A 12,763-nucleotide genomic window follows, 5' to 3' on the forward strand; every position below is an offset into this window, starting at 1 on the left:
TTCAAAAATATGATTCTTTTATTTAGAGGAGCTCTTTGTTGCACTTTGATCACAGACATTGAATGAAAAAAACAAAACTGAGAAGTGCTTCATGTTCATTGTCACATAATCCTCTAATTTGAAGTCCACCATTAACGTTATAGTCCGTTAGTCTTTGCATATTTTTGCACAAAAGAAATCCACGTAGAACTCTTGTACGGGCCAGAGAAAATAGCAAATAAAGGTTCATGGTTTCCATTTCGTTTCAAGCGCTGCAGGTGATTTGTGGGTTAAATTAAAAGTCCGTCTCTTTCCTCTTCGTCTCTTTTCCATCGGTCCAGTGTGGCTCTATTGTACGTCATCCTCACTGTCACTGGCCAACACTTCCTGACCTGTCAGTGGCTGAGTGGTCATCTGAGAGGAGGGGGGAAGAACCGAGCCGAAGAACAAGGAACAGAACTACGAGAGGAAAAAAAGTGATGAATATTATTTATAAGAGAACTGTAATGTAATGTGAGCTTCTGACAGTAGACAGGCTTCAGACAGCTTATAGGAGTAACATTTCATCAATTTCAAAGTAGCTTAAAACATGTATTTCCAAATTATATTAGTAAAGAAAGACGTTAGGATACAAATTGTTCCAATAAATGTAATTAATCCAAAAAAGTTGACAGAATTCCTTTGTATCCACAGCAATCAATGCATTTGGACACTGTTTATTTCAACCACTGTTTTGATCATGATATGATAAAGTATGACGATGGGATCGTTTCATGTCAAAGACTTGAAGATTTTGCTTTTCATGAGGGATTGTCCAGATAAAACATCACATAATGTTGAAGAGCAAGTATTTTTAAGGAATATATTTGAAACTCATATTCTTAACCTTAAAAAAAACATTTTAAATCAAGCCCTTTCCAAACTCTTCATGACTTTGTAAGGACCCTGCTTATACATTTATCTACCAGCCATTTGATTGTGAGCCTAATAGTTAATGTATTCATTTGAAAACCAAACTATACCTTCTTGTCTGGGGGTCCGCTTGAATCGACTGCTTCTTCTTCTTCTTCCTCCTCCTCCTCTTCCTCACTGGGAAGCCTTGTCCTGTGATTGGCTGCAGCAGTCTGTTTTAAACTTGTGGAATTAGTTAACGGGGGTGAGGGTGGACGTGAAGCTGAGGGACCTGGCATTACACTGGTATCCATGGCGATGAGGTAGGAGTCCATGTCGTCATTCATGAAGTCATCAGGAGGCGGTGGAGGTGTGCACGCTCTGAGGAGACACAATAGAGGGAAATATGCCATGAATGAGGAAGTGAGACGTACGCCTCTCCCTGGATTCATTCTGACATTCAGCACACTGAGATGTAAGGTCATAGTAGTCATGACTGAAGAGAGTATATCTTATGATCTTGTTACTGTATTGTGAAGATTAAGGTTTCACTTTTTATCCAATTGCTTCTTTAGACATGATATTAGGCAGAAAATCTAATGTTTTTATCTTGCATATAAGAAAATGGGGGTTCTACAAGTTATGTCCCTCTTACCCAGGAAGAGAAATGTATGTTGCAGAAGAGGCTTTAAATTGCCAAGTTGAAGAAACATGAAAATGCCAATCAGCCCAGTGCAAGATTTCTATATCCCAAACTAAGAGGCTGCTCCCTCGTTGACTATTTGTATACTAATTGGTAAATGTGGTCTTATTTGATAACCATTTATTGTAGGTTGAGTCATTTATGTTCATGCTGAATGACCTATTGTTAAGAAACTCATGGGCAGATCTCTGGTAAACCCAAGACCAAAACAAAACGGTATGAGTATATTACTAAACTGTGCTGCATTAATGGCAAGGGAAAAAAGTGTTAACATTCCTCTCACTCATGTCCAAATGCATTACACATGCTACATTAATGGCACCTGTTTCTTTATTATACATTTTGAAGACAACATAGCTTTTTTCGGCATTTCATTGAGACTTTTATTAGACTCTACTATGTGTTGTCTACAACACCTGCAGATTTGAGTCAGCTGACTTTGATACCAAAGTAAGGCATCTCTTGAAACAGTTGTTGTGGCATCTCTGCAGAGTAAATGCTGACAATTCCCCTCAGCCGTAAGAACCAAATGGCAACACAGTTGGATTTTTAATTAGTTCTGCCTTTGAAAATTGCAGTCTAGTAAAACGTTTTCACCACTGTTTTTTAAGCACTAATTTAGTTTCAGCATTACCGTTTAGTGTTGTTTTTACGTAGGTTGGAGTCATCAGAAAGCGTTGCCAGCACAAAATTGCCCTCCAGGACACTGTCTGTTACCGAAAGCACTACAGGGCTGACACACACAAAAAGCAATTGTAAGTACATTGGAGTTACACAAAGGATTAATGAACATATGTGTGAAAGATTGTTTACCTGCCAGGTTCATCAAAGTACATAGAAATTGGGAGACCAGTTGACTCTGCAAACACTAACAAACCCTGGATGAAAGATGAAAAAAAACTCACTTAGAAAATCTTGATTAAAAAACATCAATGCAATAAGTTTTTATTTTAAAAGAAAAAATAATCATATTTTTTATTCCTGGCGTATCCACATAGCTAAAGGAACTTATTGTAGTTTGCTTAGGATAGAAGAGTCAGCTAAATACATTTAAGAATTGCCCTCTGCAACTTTTCCACTCTGAAAAATGAAGTAATATTCGCCCTTCTGACTAATTCTCCTATTCCGTTACTCCACCACTCCTCCCTTTGTCTCACCCGTAACTCCTTTAGACAAAAGGTGACGCTGTTTTGAACTTGGACGGAAAAATGGTCAAACTCGTCTGAAGCCAGACACAGCTCCGTCAGCATGGCCTTGGACCGGTCTGGGAGGGAAACGGGCAAAAAGAGAAACATAAAGAACGACAGGAGTTCATTGAAGCTGTGATGTTGCAGAGTTGAATGGCTCATAACAGCCAACACCACACACTGTAATACTGCTGTTCTGCCTTTCTACCACAGGAGGGCACTACTGGCTTAAATATATTTGTTGCATTTAATTTATAGCAATGACAGATTGGGGCTGTGGGTTAGTATATAATATCAAGCTATGTTTATTTTCTATCATTCTTGTATCATCTGAAGTGTTTTTTTACTGTAGTATTCACTGAAAACACCAATTGAAATTTGTACTCATCACTTCAAACCTACAGTACCTATGTAAGGTTACAAAGAGAAGTATAAATAAACAGTGTGTTGTGACTTTGTAAAAGACAGTTGACGAGTTGTATTCAGTTATTTAAGTGCATCTGTAACCTCCGGGTGAAAATGTATTCACCTGTTTCGTCCTCCACATGGTTTTTGACCCACATGCGATCATCACTCACTGACACGGTCACTTCTTCCAGAGACGGGGGAAAGTGCACGACTGTGTCCACCAGCAGCCTGAGAGCAAGGGACGATAAAGAGTGAGCAGTGAATCAGGAACAAAAAAGAAGAAGGGAGGCAAAGAAAGGTGCTATTGGTAGGGCTGGGTCAATGTAACCGTTTTCTAATGTGGTGAGTCAACATGTGTCTTAATGCAGGTTCTTCTTTGACAGCAACATTAGTTCACTTTATTGCGATATATATAACAAGACAAGAGGAAATGTAAACATCACAAAGGGGTTTGAGGCATATGTAAACATGAAAATGTGATGTCTGTTATTTTGAATAAGAAAAAAAAGGAGATTTGACATACCTGGGATGGGATCTGAATACATTGGAGTAGCTGTCCTTATCGAACACTGCCTGTAAGCTTTCACTGTCCTGGAAAGACAGGTTATGTGTCTTCACGAGGCCTGCAGAGAAAATACAGACACAAGCACGTAGAATACTATGTGATGAATGCACGAGGTGCTATGCTGAGTAAAATATGTGTCAGTAGAAATCAGATGTAATCCCTTTAGAATCGTCCACGTAGAACAATGTGAGTCACTGTATGAGCAGGAGTGGAAGCAGATACCGTGTTTGCAGTGCAGGGTGAAGGTGAGGAGGTTCTTCTGCTCGTCCAGCTCAATGTGACACTTTTCCACGGTCTTCTCCAACGTGGCAATAGACCTGAATACGGCCTGCACACTCTGACTCACACAGATGAACATAAGAAGGGGAAACACGTATATAAACAAGGGGACAGGATGCTTGCTGCTTATGTTCATATGCGCAGGAATATTCCGCTATTAACCCAAATAAGCTCATATTCATAATTGTATTTTATAACAATTACTGCCATGTACAACTGGCTATACTTAATTATCAAGATGACAGGAAAGATAGAGTTGGTAGCCAAGCCCAGAAAGGAAACTCTAATTGTATAGAAGGTACAGTCTGCAATTCTTATTCTAACCACTTTTTGTCAATATCAGTGAATATGTCCTCATGGTCCCCTGGGTAAATGTTTACATGTGTGCACTGAAAAAATATCTGGTGTAAAACCTGGCTGTGTGAATGGGAAACAAACAAAGCAGCAGCGAGAGGGACGGTACATCTGACACATTCTAACATTCTGAAGCAGCACTGACAGGAGGGGGGCTTTGAGCTGGCTCAGATCTGATTCGTGTAATGGGATCAGTGATTCCCAACCATAGGCAAGCCTAGACCAGGACTAAATCCAGGATCACTATGTCTGTGTTAATATTATGAATGCTTTTTTTTCTATGCCAATATTACTAAGCTACGCTCATCTGTAAGGGATTTTATGAGGTGTTAGTCATACAAAAGAAGTGTGGGAATCACTGAATTGGTGACTAAAAGCATTTCATGAAAGTAAGCTCATCTCTTTCTCACACCACACCTTAATTGCCATCTTGCAGCGGAAGGCGAGCCCAATGGGGATGGTATACCTGCACAAGAAATGGGAGGTTTAAAGCTCCTTTTAACGACACTCATAAATGTGTTCATTCTCTCACACACACAAACACACACAGTCTGCACCTGCTGAAGAAGAGTGGTGCGAACAGGAAGCAAGCATATGCCGACCGAGAGGAGTTCACAGACCGCAGAGCCAGCTACAAGAGAAAAAAAACAAATCATCACCAGTCATCGACGCAAACAGTGTACCAACAGGAAGCTGCATGTAAGGAGGAAGTGTTGTTGTATAAGACCGTTTATCAGAGCAGCTCACCCCATCTTCCTGAGGCTCCACATAGAGCTCATCACCGATCCTGGACAGAGAGTGGATGGCTTTGGCCAGCACTGGACGGTACATACACACACATACATATTACTATAAACAGCAACCTAGCGTCCTGTAGTAATACTCTAGCTATGGTTCAAATTGTGTGGTACCTTTGACGTTGCCTCCCGTCACTACGCAGTCCATCTCTGCAAACCAGGCTTTTCTGTTTAGTTAGCAGAGTTGGCTAAAAGTTAGCCAAAACACCATCAAGTAGTCACTTAACGAGGGTTTATTGGTTTGCACACCGAGTAGTAATCCTGGTAGTGCCGAAAACATATTCCGTTTAGTTGTAGCTTTATTTTTTACTTTCAGTCGCGGTTTGACAATCCTGCATAGATCTGTGGGTTGTTTACGCCGCCATTACCCGCTTCCTGACGGTTGACCAATCAGAGAGGCTGAAACTCAAAGGAGCGTGGTTAACTTAGCGCATGCGCAATGTGCTTCTAAGTTGATCATAAATAATAATTGAATTGAATTAATAATAATAATAATAATAGTAGTAAGGCATCATTCTTAGGTAGGCCAACTTGTACCTGACTAAATCATTTTTACATTACATTACAGATATTTATCTGACATATTTAGTTATATGTAGAGGTTACTTTGCAGAACAATAATATTATTATAACAAAATAAAACATTAACAATATTATTTGTATTTTACTTACACCGGAAATGTAAATATAGTATAATAATAAGAGTAAGAAATACATTAAATGATTTAGTCAGGTACAAGTAGGCCTAACTAAAAAAAGGATCCTTAATATTATTATTATGCATATCTGTTCTTTCGTAATATAATCAATAATTATTTAAATGGAAAATGTACTAATGGAAAAACAAAACAACACAACTCAGAGTATCTAATATGGGATTCCACTCAAACTATCATACTTTGTTCCTACAGTGAAAGGCCTGCTTTTTATATTTTAGGTTCACAGAAAAGTCAATACAGTTTGTTTCAAAAGGGAAAGTCCAAAGGTCAAGCTTACATTTTCTTATTTCTTTCATTCTGAAGACACATAAATAGCAGCAGCTCACTAAAAATGCCCTGTAATTACGACTCAAGGGTCATGGTGGGAAGAAAGCGGGAGTGTGCACATGTGTGGAGCTCGAGATCCAGGAAGGGAAATGGGAAGGAAGGAAGGGCAAACAGAAAGATGGGCAGAGGGAGAGTCACTGTCAATGCGTAATTATCTCACCTCACTGGTCTTTCTCGTTTGTCTGCTTCAGTGTGGGAGGAACGCTGCTCTGCTCCGTATCTCCTCCCATCCCAGTTGATATGGCTGTTGCTGAAGAGGTGTGACTAAAACAACGTTTGTGTAGTGAAACCACGGACGTTTGGAGAAAGAGAGAGACTTTTAAAAGACACCAGAGGACGAAAGTCAGGAATAGTTTTGAGTCTGGTTCAGCTTTTTGCCAAAATAACACAAAAAGAGAGACTGTTGCTGAAACTTTTTTTGGATTATGGAGGAGTGGATGCAGCATGACAGTGAAACGTCCATGAGGAGAAGCAGCCGCAAAGAAAAAGATTAATTTCTAACCTAGCTGAGGAAGTTGAACTGTAAGGGATGGACCTATCTTGAATTTTGGACTGAGAAAGAAGATTATAAAAAAGATTGGATTATAAAAAAACAGAGAAACAACCAACACAGGAATCTCAAGAGGTGACGTGATTCACACACAGCTAACCTCTTATGTCATGGTCTGCAGTCTGTTATTGAACACATTACATAAGACTGTGGAATCCATTATTTTTGTGGACTATATTGTTGTGATAACATGCACTCGTTGTTGAGATACTTTTGGGGGATTTCTGGATTTGATGCACAGCAGTACTGTTTCTAGATGTCTCAGTCACCTAATCCCAAAGACAGTCAGGCCCTGCTGCAGTCCATGCTGCAGAAACTGAAGCTCCAGCCGGGAAAAGAGGGCCAGGCATACCTGCACACACCTGTACCCACCACAGCTGCTGCATCATGGGGGCAAGACGGAGAGAGAGGAGCCTTCAACCTCCAGAAAGTGAAAAGCAGTCCTGGAAATGGCTTTCAGTTCAGTCCCAATGGTATCCCCTTAAAGGAGAGTGGGAACTCTGCTGCAGGCAGTCACTTTAGATTCAAAGGGGAAATACAGAGTCCAGGTCATGGCTGTGCAGTGGACAGTGCTCTCATTTCCTTACCCTCCCAAAAAGATAACATTGATGGTGACACGGGTGAGGACAGTCAGCCTGCGGTTACCCCGACAGGAACAGGGCAGCTGTTTCCTGCTGGATCACTTAAGGATGCTGATATCGCTTCCTTTGAGAGGACTGACGGGCCGTGGGAGGGTAGTTTTGCAGCGACAATGCCTAGCAATAAATATGCTTTCACCAGCATGGGACAGAATCAAAACCAGGACCAGAGATTTAAACCCAAAGTTTATGTCTGGTCTTCGAAGCCAACAGATGCAGATGTTAAAAGTCAAGAGAATGAAGTGATGCATACAGGAAATGGAGGATTAGGAGATTTGGCACAAAGTAAAGACTTGCAGATTGTGCCACTAAACAGCAGCTCGAGAAGGACACTGCGATTATCGGAGAATAAAACGAGGAGATGGACTCAGAAGATCAAGGAGAAATGGGTCCGGTCGGGGAGTTTTGGCAGAAAGGGAAAAGAAGGAGTGAGAGTAGACTTGCATAGTGTGGAAGGAACTGAAGTGAGTAGAGCATTTTGATATTTTCTTATTTCTAAATTCAAATCTATGAACTAAAAAGCTAAACTGCAGCTGTTTACTTCACAGATTTCACCTCAAAGCCAGCTGCCGACAGGAGTAAATCTCATCCCTTCAAATAAGGAGGAAGAAAGGACCCTCTTTCCACTTGACAGTAGAGATCCAAGTAACCCCCCTCCCACACACACAGAAGACGAAGAATATATGAGGTAATCTACCAACAAACTGTACTCAACATCTAGAATAAATACACTGCAACCAGTACTGAAGACAGCATGACACAGGCAAACGTTTTCAAGGTCAGGTTTTATTTATTTGTCTCTGCTACGACACTAGTAAGATATGTAAGGTATTCCTGAGACGTTTCCAAACATAGAAGTTATATTAGTTTGGGGAGATATGTATTGTGTGATGTGCCAAACACACCTCTGTCACTGACAACATCAGTTATCAGCCACTTCGATCACTCTCATGATCCGATAAATCTCTTGTCTTGTTCATAACACCTCAAAAAGAAACATCATGAAACAGATAAATGTTTACATACACACAGACTTTCTCAATCTCCTTGAAAAGATGGTTCTTGACAGTGGATAAATGATGAGACCGGAGTTGTTCTGTGTTTTTCTTGCAGTTGTCGGTCTTTCAATATGTCTTTTTTCCTACCCTGTCTGTTTTGCTCCATGATCCACCAAAGTCTTTCATTCCAACTCAAGACATACATCTTTAAAATGTAGTCACAAATGCATAGTTTATTTTTTGTGACTATTTTCAGCCGTTGATTAAAACACATGTTGTACACTATTGAGTAATTACAGCAGCTTTATGTTGTATGTTGGATTGACTCTAAACAAAGCACAGTCCCAATGTTTCTTCTAAAGAAGAAACATGTCCGGCAGTGCAACAGTGGGGCAAGATTATACAATTAAACAATAAGGGTTTATGACACAGAGGAAAAAACCTTTGTCGGGCTTTGGATGCAAAGATAAAACATAGTTTATTATTTTAAAAGACTCATTCATTTTGTCTGGACATTGTAGATTTTTAGGAAACATTACTTAAAAGTTAACGGATTAAATAGAGCATCTGTTTGGGACTATTTTATATGGCAGTGGTGTGGTTTGGTTTGATTATTTCATAACCTGCACATTACACACTTGTCATTGGTTGATACATTGGTGCGATTGATTAGATGGTAATTCCTGATTTGGAGTTTGAGGTAGATGCATGTACAGGATCTAATTTACCAGATCTCTTCTCTTATTCCAGGTCGAACAGAGACATTGATTTTGGCCTGGGCTCCTTTAGCTTGCTGGACGAAATTGTTACGGGTCAAGAGTGGGCCAAGTTCCTAAACCCCAGCCAATCAGCAGCCTCGACCAATCAGAGACCAACAGAACTCAAAATCCTATCAAATTATCATGATAATGGTCAATCGACTCTGATTTTGAACCAACAAGGAGGAGTGAACAACCCGTGGAGCTTCCAGGGAACTGAGACATCACCAGGTTCAGATTTCAGCATGGCACAAATATCACCTGACGCTTCCCACCCAGTCAGCATGGACGTTTCAGAGGGAAAACAGGCTGCAGCACGGGAGTTCCACAGTGCACCTGATCAACCAATGGAACATGGACAAACCCGTGGACCTGCTGCGTTTTTAGAGGTTTGATATACATTATAATGCATATTTATCTGTTTTTAATCATTTGATTGCACATTTGTTTCTCAATGAAACCTGGATTAAAACACCAATAAGCTAAATTCCTAAACTTTGAAGAGTTCACATGTTAGTCGTTCAACCTGTGTTTTTATTTGCAGGCTGCAGATATTACAGACAACTCAGCACAGAAGATCAGAGCCTACCTCAACAGAAAGAGACAGCACCAGTCGACAGAAATAGGAAATGACAGGTTTCAAACAGAGAACAGACGTGATGGAAATCAGACGGGCAAAGGTCAGAGCAACTGTTCACTGTTTTGAGTTGAAAGAGGTTAGATGTTGTAGCTGAATTTCTGTTTTTAAGAAGTTGGAAACTCAATTATCTTCTTGTCTATCATCTCACAGAGGGAAGCCTCACAAGCAGCCGCGTGATGGAGGAGATGGGAGAGTTCCAACATGATGACAACATGATGCCTTTACACACCATGAAGTCTCCTGCTCTCTCTCAGTTTACTCCTTTTGCTCCTGCGCCCCGCGGTGTTCTCAAACACTCAATATCCCAGGATTCACAGTCAACAGAAACGCTGACAAAAAGGGTAAGTGAAAATAGTGATTGTGTATCACACTGCCTCCCTGTGGTGAAGAATACATGCTACATCTAAGCAGGCTTGATTATGGACTGTGATATAATAGTACACTCAAAATAGTCACTGTGTTGATTAAAAAATACAGCTTTTAGTGTGCTGTTCTCCCACAATGCATTGCACAAAGCAAATTGAGAATCTGCTCAGAGCTGGAAAACACCAGTAATAATAAAATAAAATAAAAGTATTTGGGATATTATGTTGTTGTCTCTTTTGTTAAGTTACAAAGAGACAAAGTTGTAGTTTGATTGCCTTTGCATGGTGATTGTATGTTGATTTATTTGATTATAACCTCAGAAAACAGTATACTATACATTTTTACTTGACAGTCACAAGTGTAGGTACTGTGAGTTTTCATATGTTGAAGCTGGATGAAATTGAAGAGGTCACCTTAAAGATTATTTTTGGAAGAGCTTTGTTGATAGACAATGCATATAGGACACTTCATAGACATTTTCATATCTTTGTCTGTGAAACAGCAAGTATTTATAGATGAAATGTTCTTTTACGTTGGCAACAGCTCAGTAGTACTTTCTGATTTAAAAAAGATCATTTTCCAAGACATTTCTTGTAAAGAACAATGTACTTTTGTAAAATAAAAAGGAAATAATTCTTTTTTTTTAAAGACATTATCCCTAATTAAACCACCCACTCACTGTTTGCCTTTAGACATATATTTTTTTAAATGTGTAGCTTACTTGAATTGAGACAATAACTCTTGATTTATTAATTTACAATGTACTCACTTAACACTGCTGTAAATCTTCTTATATTACATGTTTTTTATTGAAACTATTAGAACTAACTTTACCTTAAAAGTGAATATGAAATGTTATCCAACTACTTCTTTCTTTATACATTAGTGTTCATACTTCTTTTTCCCCTATTCTATTGATCAGAGGCGAGTCGAGGAAGACAGGCGGGTTCGTTTCTCAGAGGAGGTTGTGACCATCGAGCCCCCGGAGCCGGGCCCGGACGCTTCAGACTCCGAGGAGGATTCAGGAGCCGAGGAAGACTCTGTGACCGACCAGGAGTGTGAGGAGGAGCCGGCAGCAGCAGCAGAGGAGGAGGCACCCGCACGACGACATGCTCTACCTGCCTGGATACTGGCTCTGAAGAGGAACTCAGGGTGGAAGCACAGATAGGGCCTGGAAAGCTGCCAGAAGAAGGACTCAGTCTATGAAACTAAAATAATTTCTTGAATTATCGCTGGACATTGAAAGCACCTCTGTGTGCCTACTTCTTGTCCCCCTCCCCAAACAAACAATTCTCAAAATTATGTTTGATTGTGTGATAAGTGAAGCTTCTTTCAAGGCTTTCCAACTAAACCGGAATGTTCTTTTTGTACCTTGCACCAAGGGATATTTTGAAGTGTTGAGTTGTGTGAGGTACTTTCTAATATACAGTTAGTGTATTACCTATAGTATAAACTAAGCATTGTTCTGCTATAAAGGGGGGCAGTAGCTAAACCAAATTCAGTTCATTACACAAACTAAATAACCAATCGAGGCAACAATAGACCTGCATCTGTCATGTGTTGAAGGCAACATTATGATTTAATGTTTTTAGTCTGGTGACTTTGAAGAGAGCATAGATAATGGTTTCAGATCCACATTAGAAAGAGCTTCATGACAGCAAGGCAAAGAAGTCAATACATTTTAAATATAGCGTATTCTTAAATTGATATTAGGTTTTCTGTTGGTGGCCAATAAATGTTTGGCTGCTGCCTTCTCCAACATCAGTGATTTGCTCCTGTGCTGTAACTCCTGTTGGCATCTCCAAACTAGGGGCAGGCTGATCATCATCTATAGTAGGTAATACACTGACTATGGATCAGTCCATATCAGTTCCATAACCACACTTGAAACAATACAAAATATCCCTGTTTACCCAGGCCCTCCTCTCTGTCTCAGACACTGTGTTACTGAAATGAATATTCTTTGAAAGCTTTTCTGAGAAATGCTGCATTGTCCCCCTCCTCTCACCGCTCCTTCAGTGTGGCACAGACCAGCACCAGACTGTCTCTGGGTAATGGCTCCCTGTCCAGCCATCCAGGGTAATTAACCCCAGAGGAGGAAGTGTACTGCGTGAAGTACAAAGTGTACTGCATGGAGATGTGTGGTTTCAATATGTTTATCATCTCTGTTTATTATTGTGTTTATGATTATTTAATGTACAAACGTGGAATATACATTTGAATATATTGAATATACATTGGAATATACATACATGTGTAGATTGTACAGATACAAGTATATAAACATACTGCGTTGGGCTAATGGATATACAAAAAACATACAGCAGTCTCTGCAGCAAAGGCCATGTCACTGTTAGTGTCCAGAGCATCTAAGGGAGCATCAGTCTTCTGAAAAGGACCAGCTGTACCGGAAATAACTGGACATGAATAACAATAAAATGTTCTTGTTGCCTTTACTTACACAACAACACACACAATCTAATGAGGAATATTCAGGCCTAGTCCTATAATCATTATGAATAAAATGTAAATGTCAAAAATGTGTATCTTTGGTTTAAGTTTGATTGTACTATTCATTGATTTGATTCACTCATTAGTGTCTGA

The 12,763-nt window shown here is 39.8% G+C and overlaps 2 protein-coding genes across 3 annotated transcripts; one reads left to right on the forward strand and one right to left on the reverse strand.

Annotated features, from left to right (window-relative positions):
- Positions 1-5,567, reverse strand: rad9a (RAD9 checkpoint clamp component A). Of its 2 annotated transcripts, none has more exons than XM_034092190.1 (12): positions 5,278-5,567; positions 5,114-5,184; positions 4,924-4,997; positions 4,784-4,832; positions 3,956-4,070; positions 3,692-3,791; positions 3,290-3,396; positions 2,731-2,837; positions 2,387-2,451; positions 2,208-2,306; positions 1,002-1,251; positions 1-438 (listed from the first exon to the last, which is right to left on the reverse strand). In XM_034092190.1, exons 1-12 carry the CDS (start codon positions 5,309-5,311, stop codon positions 328-330), a joined length of 1,182 nt encoding a protein of 393 aa, XP_033948081.1. In that variant the 5' UTR covers positions 5,312-5,567; the 3' UTR covers positions 1-327. The 2 variants fall into 2 exon arrangements, with proteins under 2 accessions (XP_033948081.1, XP_033948083.1); XM_034092192.2 differs by having other exon boundaries at positions 5,114-5,153; positions 5,278-5,566.
- LOC117453369 (uncharacterized) lies at positions 5,103-12,684 on the forward strand. Its single transcript, XM_034092189.1, has 7 exons — positions 5,103-5,191; positions 6,401-7,861; positions 7,946-8,085; positions 9,146-9,542; positions 9,698-9,833; positions 9,944-10,134; positions 11,082-12,684. The coding sequence occupies exons 2-7, from the start codon at positions 7,016-7,018 to the stop codon at positions 11,325-11,327; spliced, it is 1,956 nt and encodes a 651-aa protein (XP_033948080.1). The 5' UTR covers positions 5,103-5,191; positions 6,401-7,015; the 3' UTR covers positions 11,328-12,684.
- The last annotated feature ends 79 nt before the right edge of the window (positions 12,685-12,763 follow it).

This window comes from Pseudochaenichthys georgianus, chromosome 10 (genome assembly GCF_902827115.2).
Source record: "Pseudochaenichthys georgianus chromosome 10, fPseGeo1.2, whole genome shotgun sequence".
Taxonomy (NCBI): domain Eukaryota; kingdom Metazoa; phylum Chordata; class Actinopteri; order Perciformes; family Channichthyidae; genus Pseudochaenichthys; species Pseudochaenichthys georgianus.

Excerpts from the sequence above, each read along its gene's own strand:
- rad9a (XM_034092190.1), bottom strand. The coding sequence starts at position 5,311 with ATGGACTGCGTAGTGACGGGAGGCAACGTCAAAG. Across the intron at positions 3,792-3,955 it reads CACCCTGCACTGCAAACACG|GCCTCGTGAAGACACATAAC; the intron begins GTATCTGCTTCC and ends TTTTCTCTGCAG. Across the intron at positions 3,397-3,691 it reads GTATTCAGATCCCATCCCAG|GCTGCTGGTGGACACAGTCG; the intron begins GTATGTCAAATC and ends CCTTGCTCTCAG.
- LOC117453369 (XM_034092189.1), top strand. The coding sequence starts at position 7,016 with ATGTCTCAGTCACCTAATCCCAAAGACAGTCAGGCCCTGCTGCAGTCC. Across the intron at positions 9,543-9,697 it reads GACCTGCTGCGTTTTTAGAG|GCTGCAGATATTACAGACAA; the intron begins GTTTGATATACA and ends TTTTATTTGCAG. Across the intron at positions 9,834-9,943 it reads TGGAAATCAGACGGGCAAAG|AGGGAAGCCTCACAAGCAGC; the intron begins GTCAGAGCAACT and ends ATCATCTCACAG.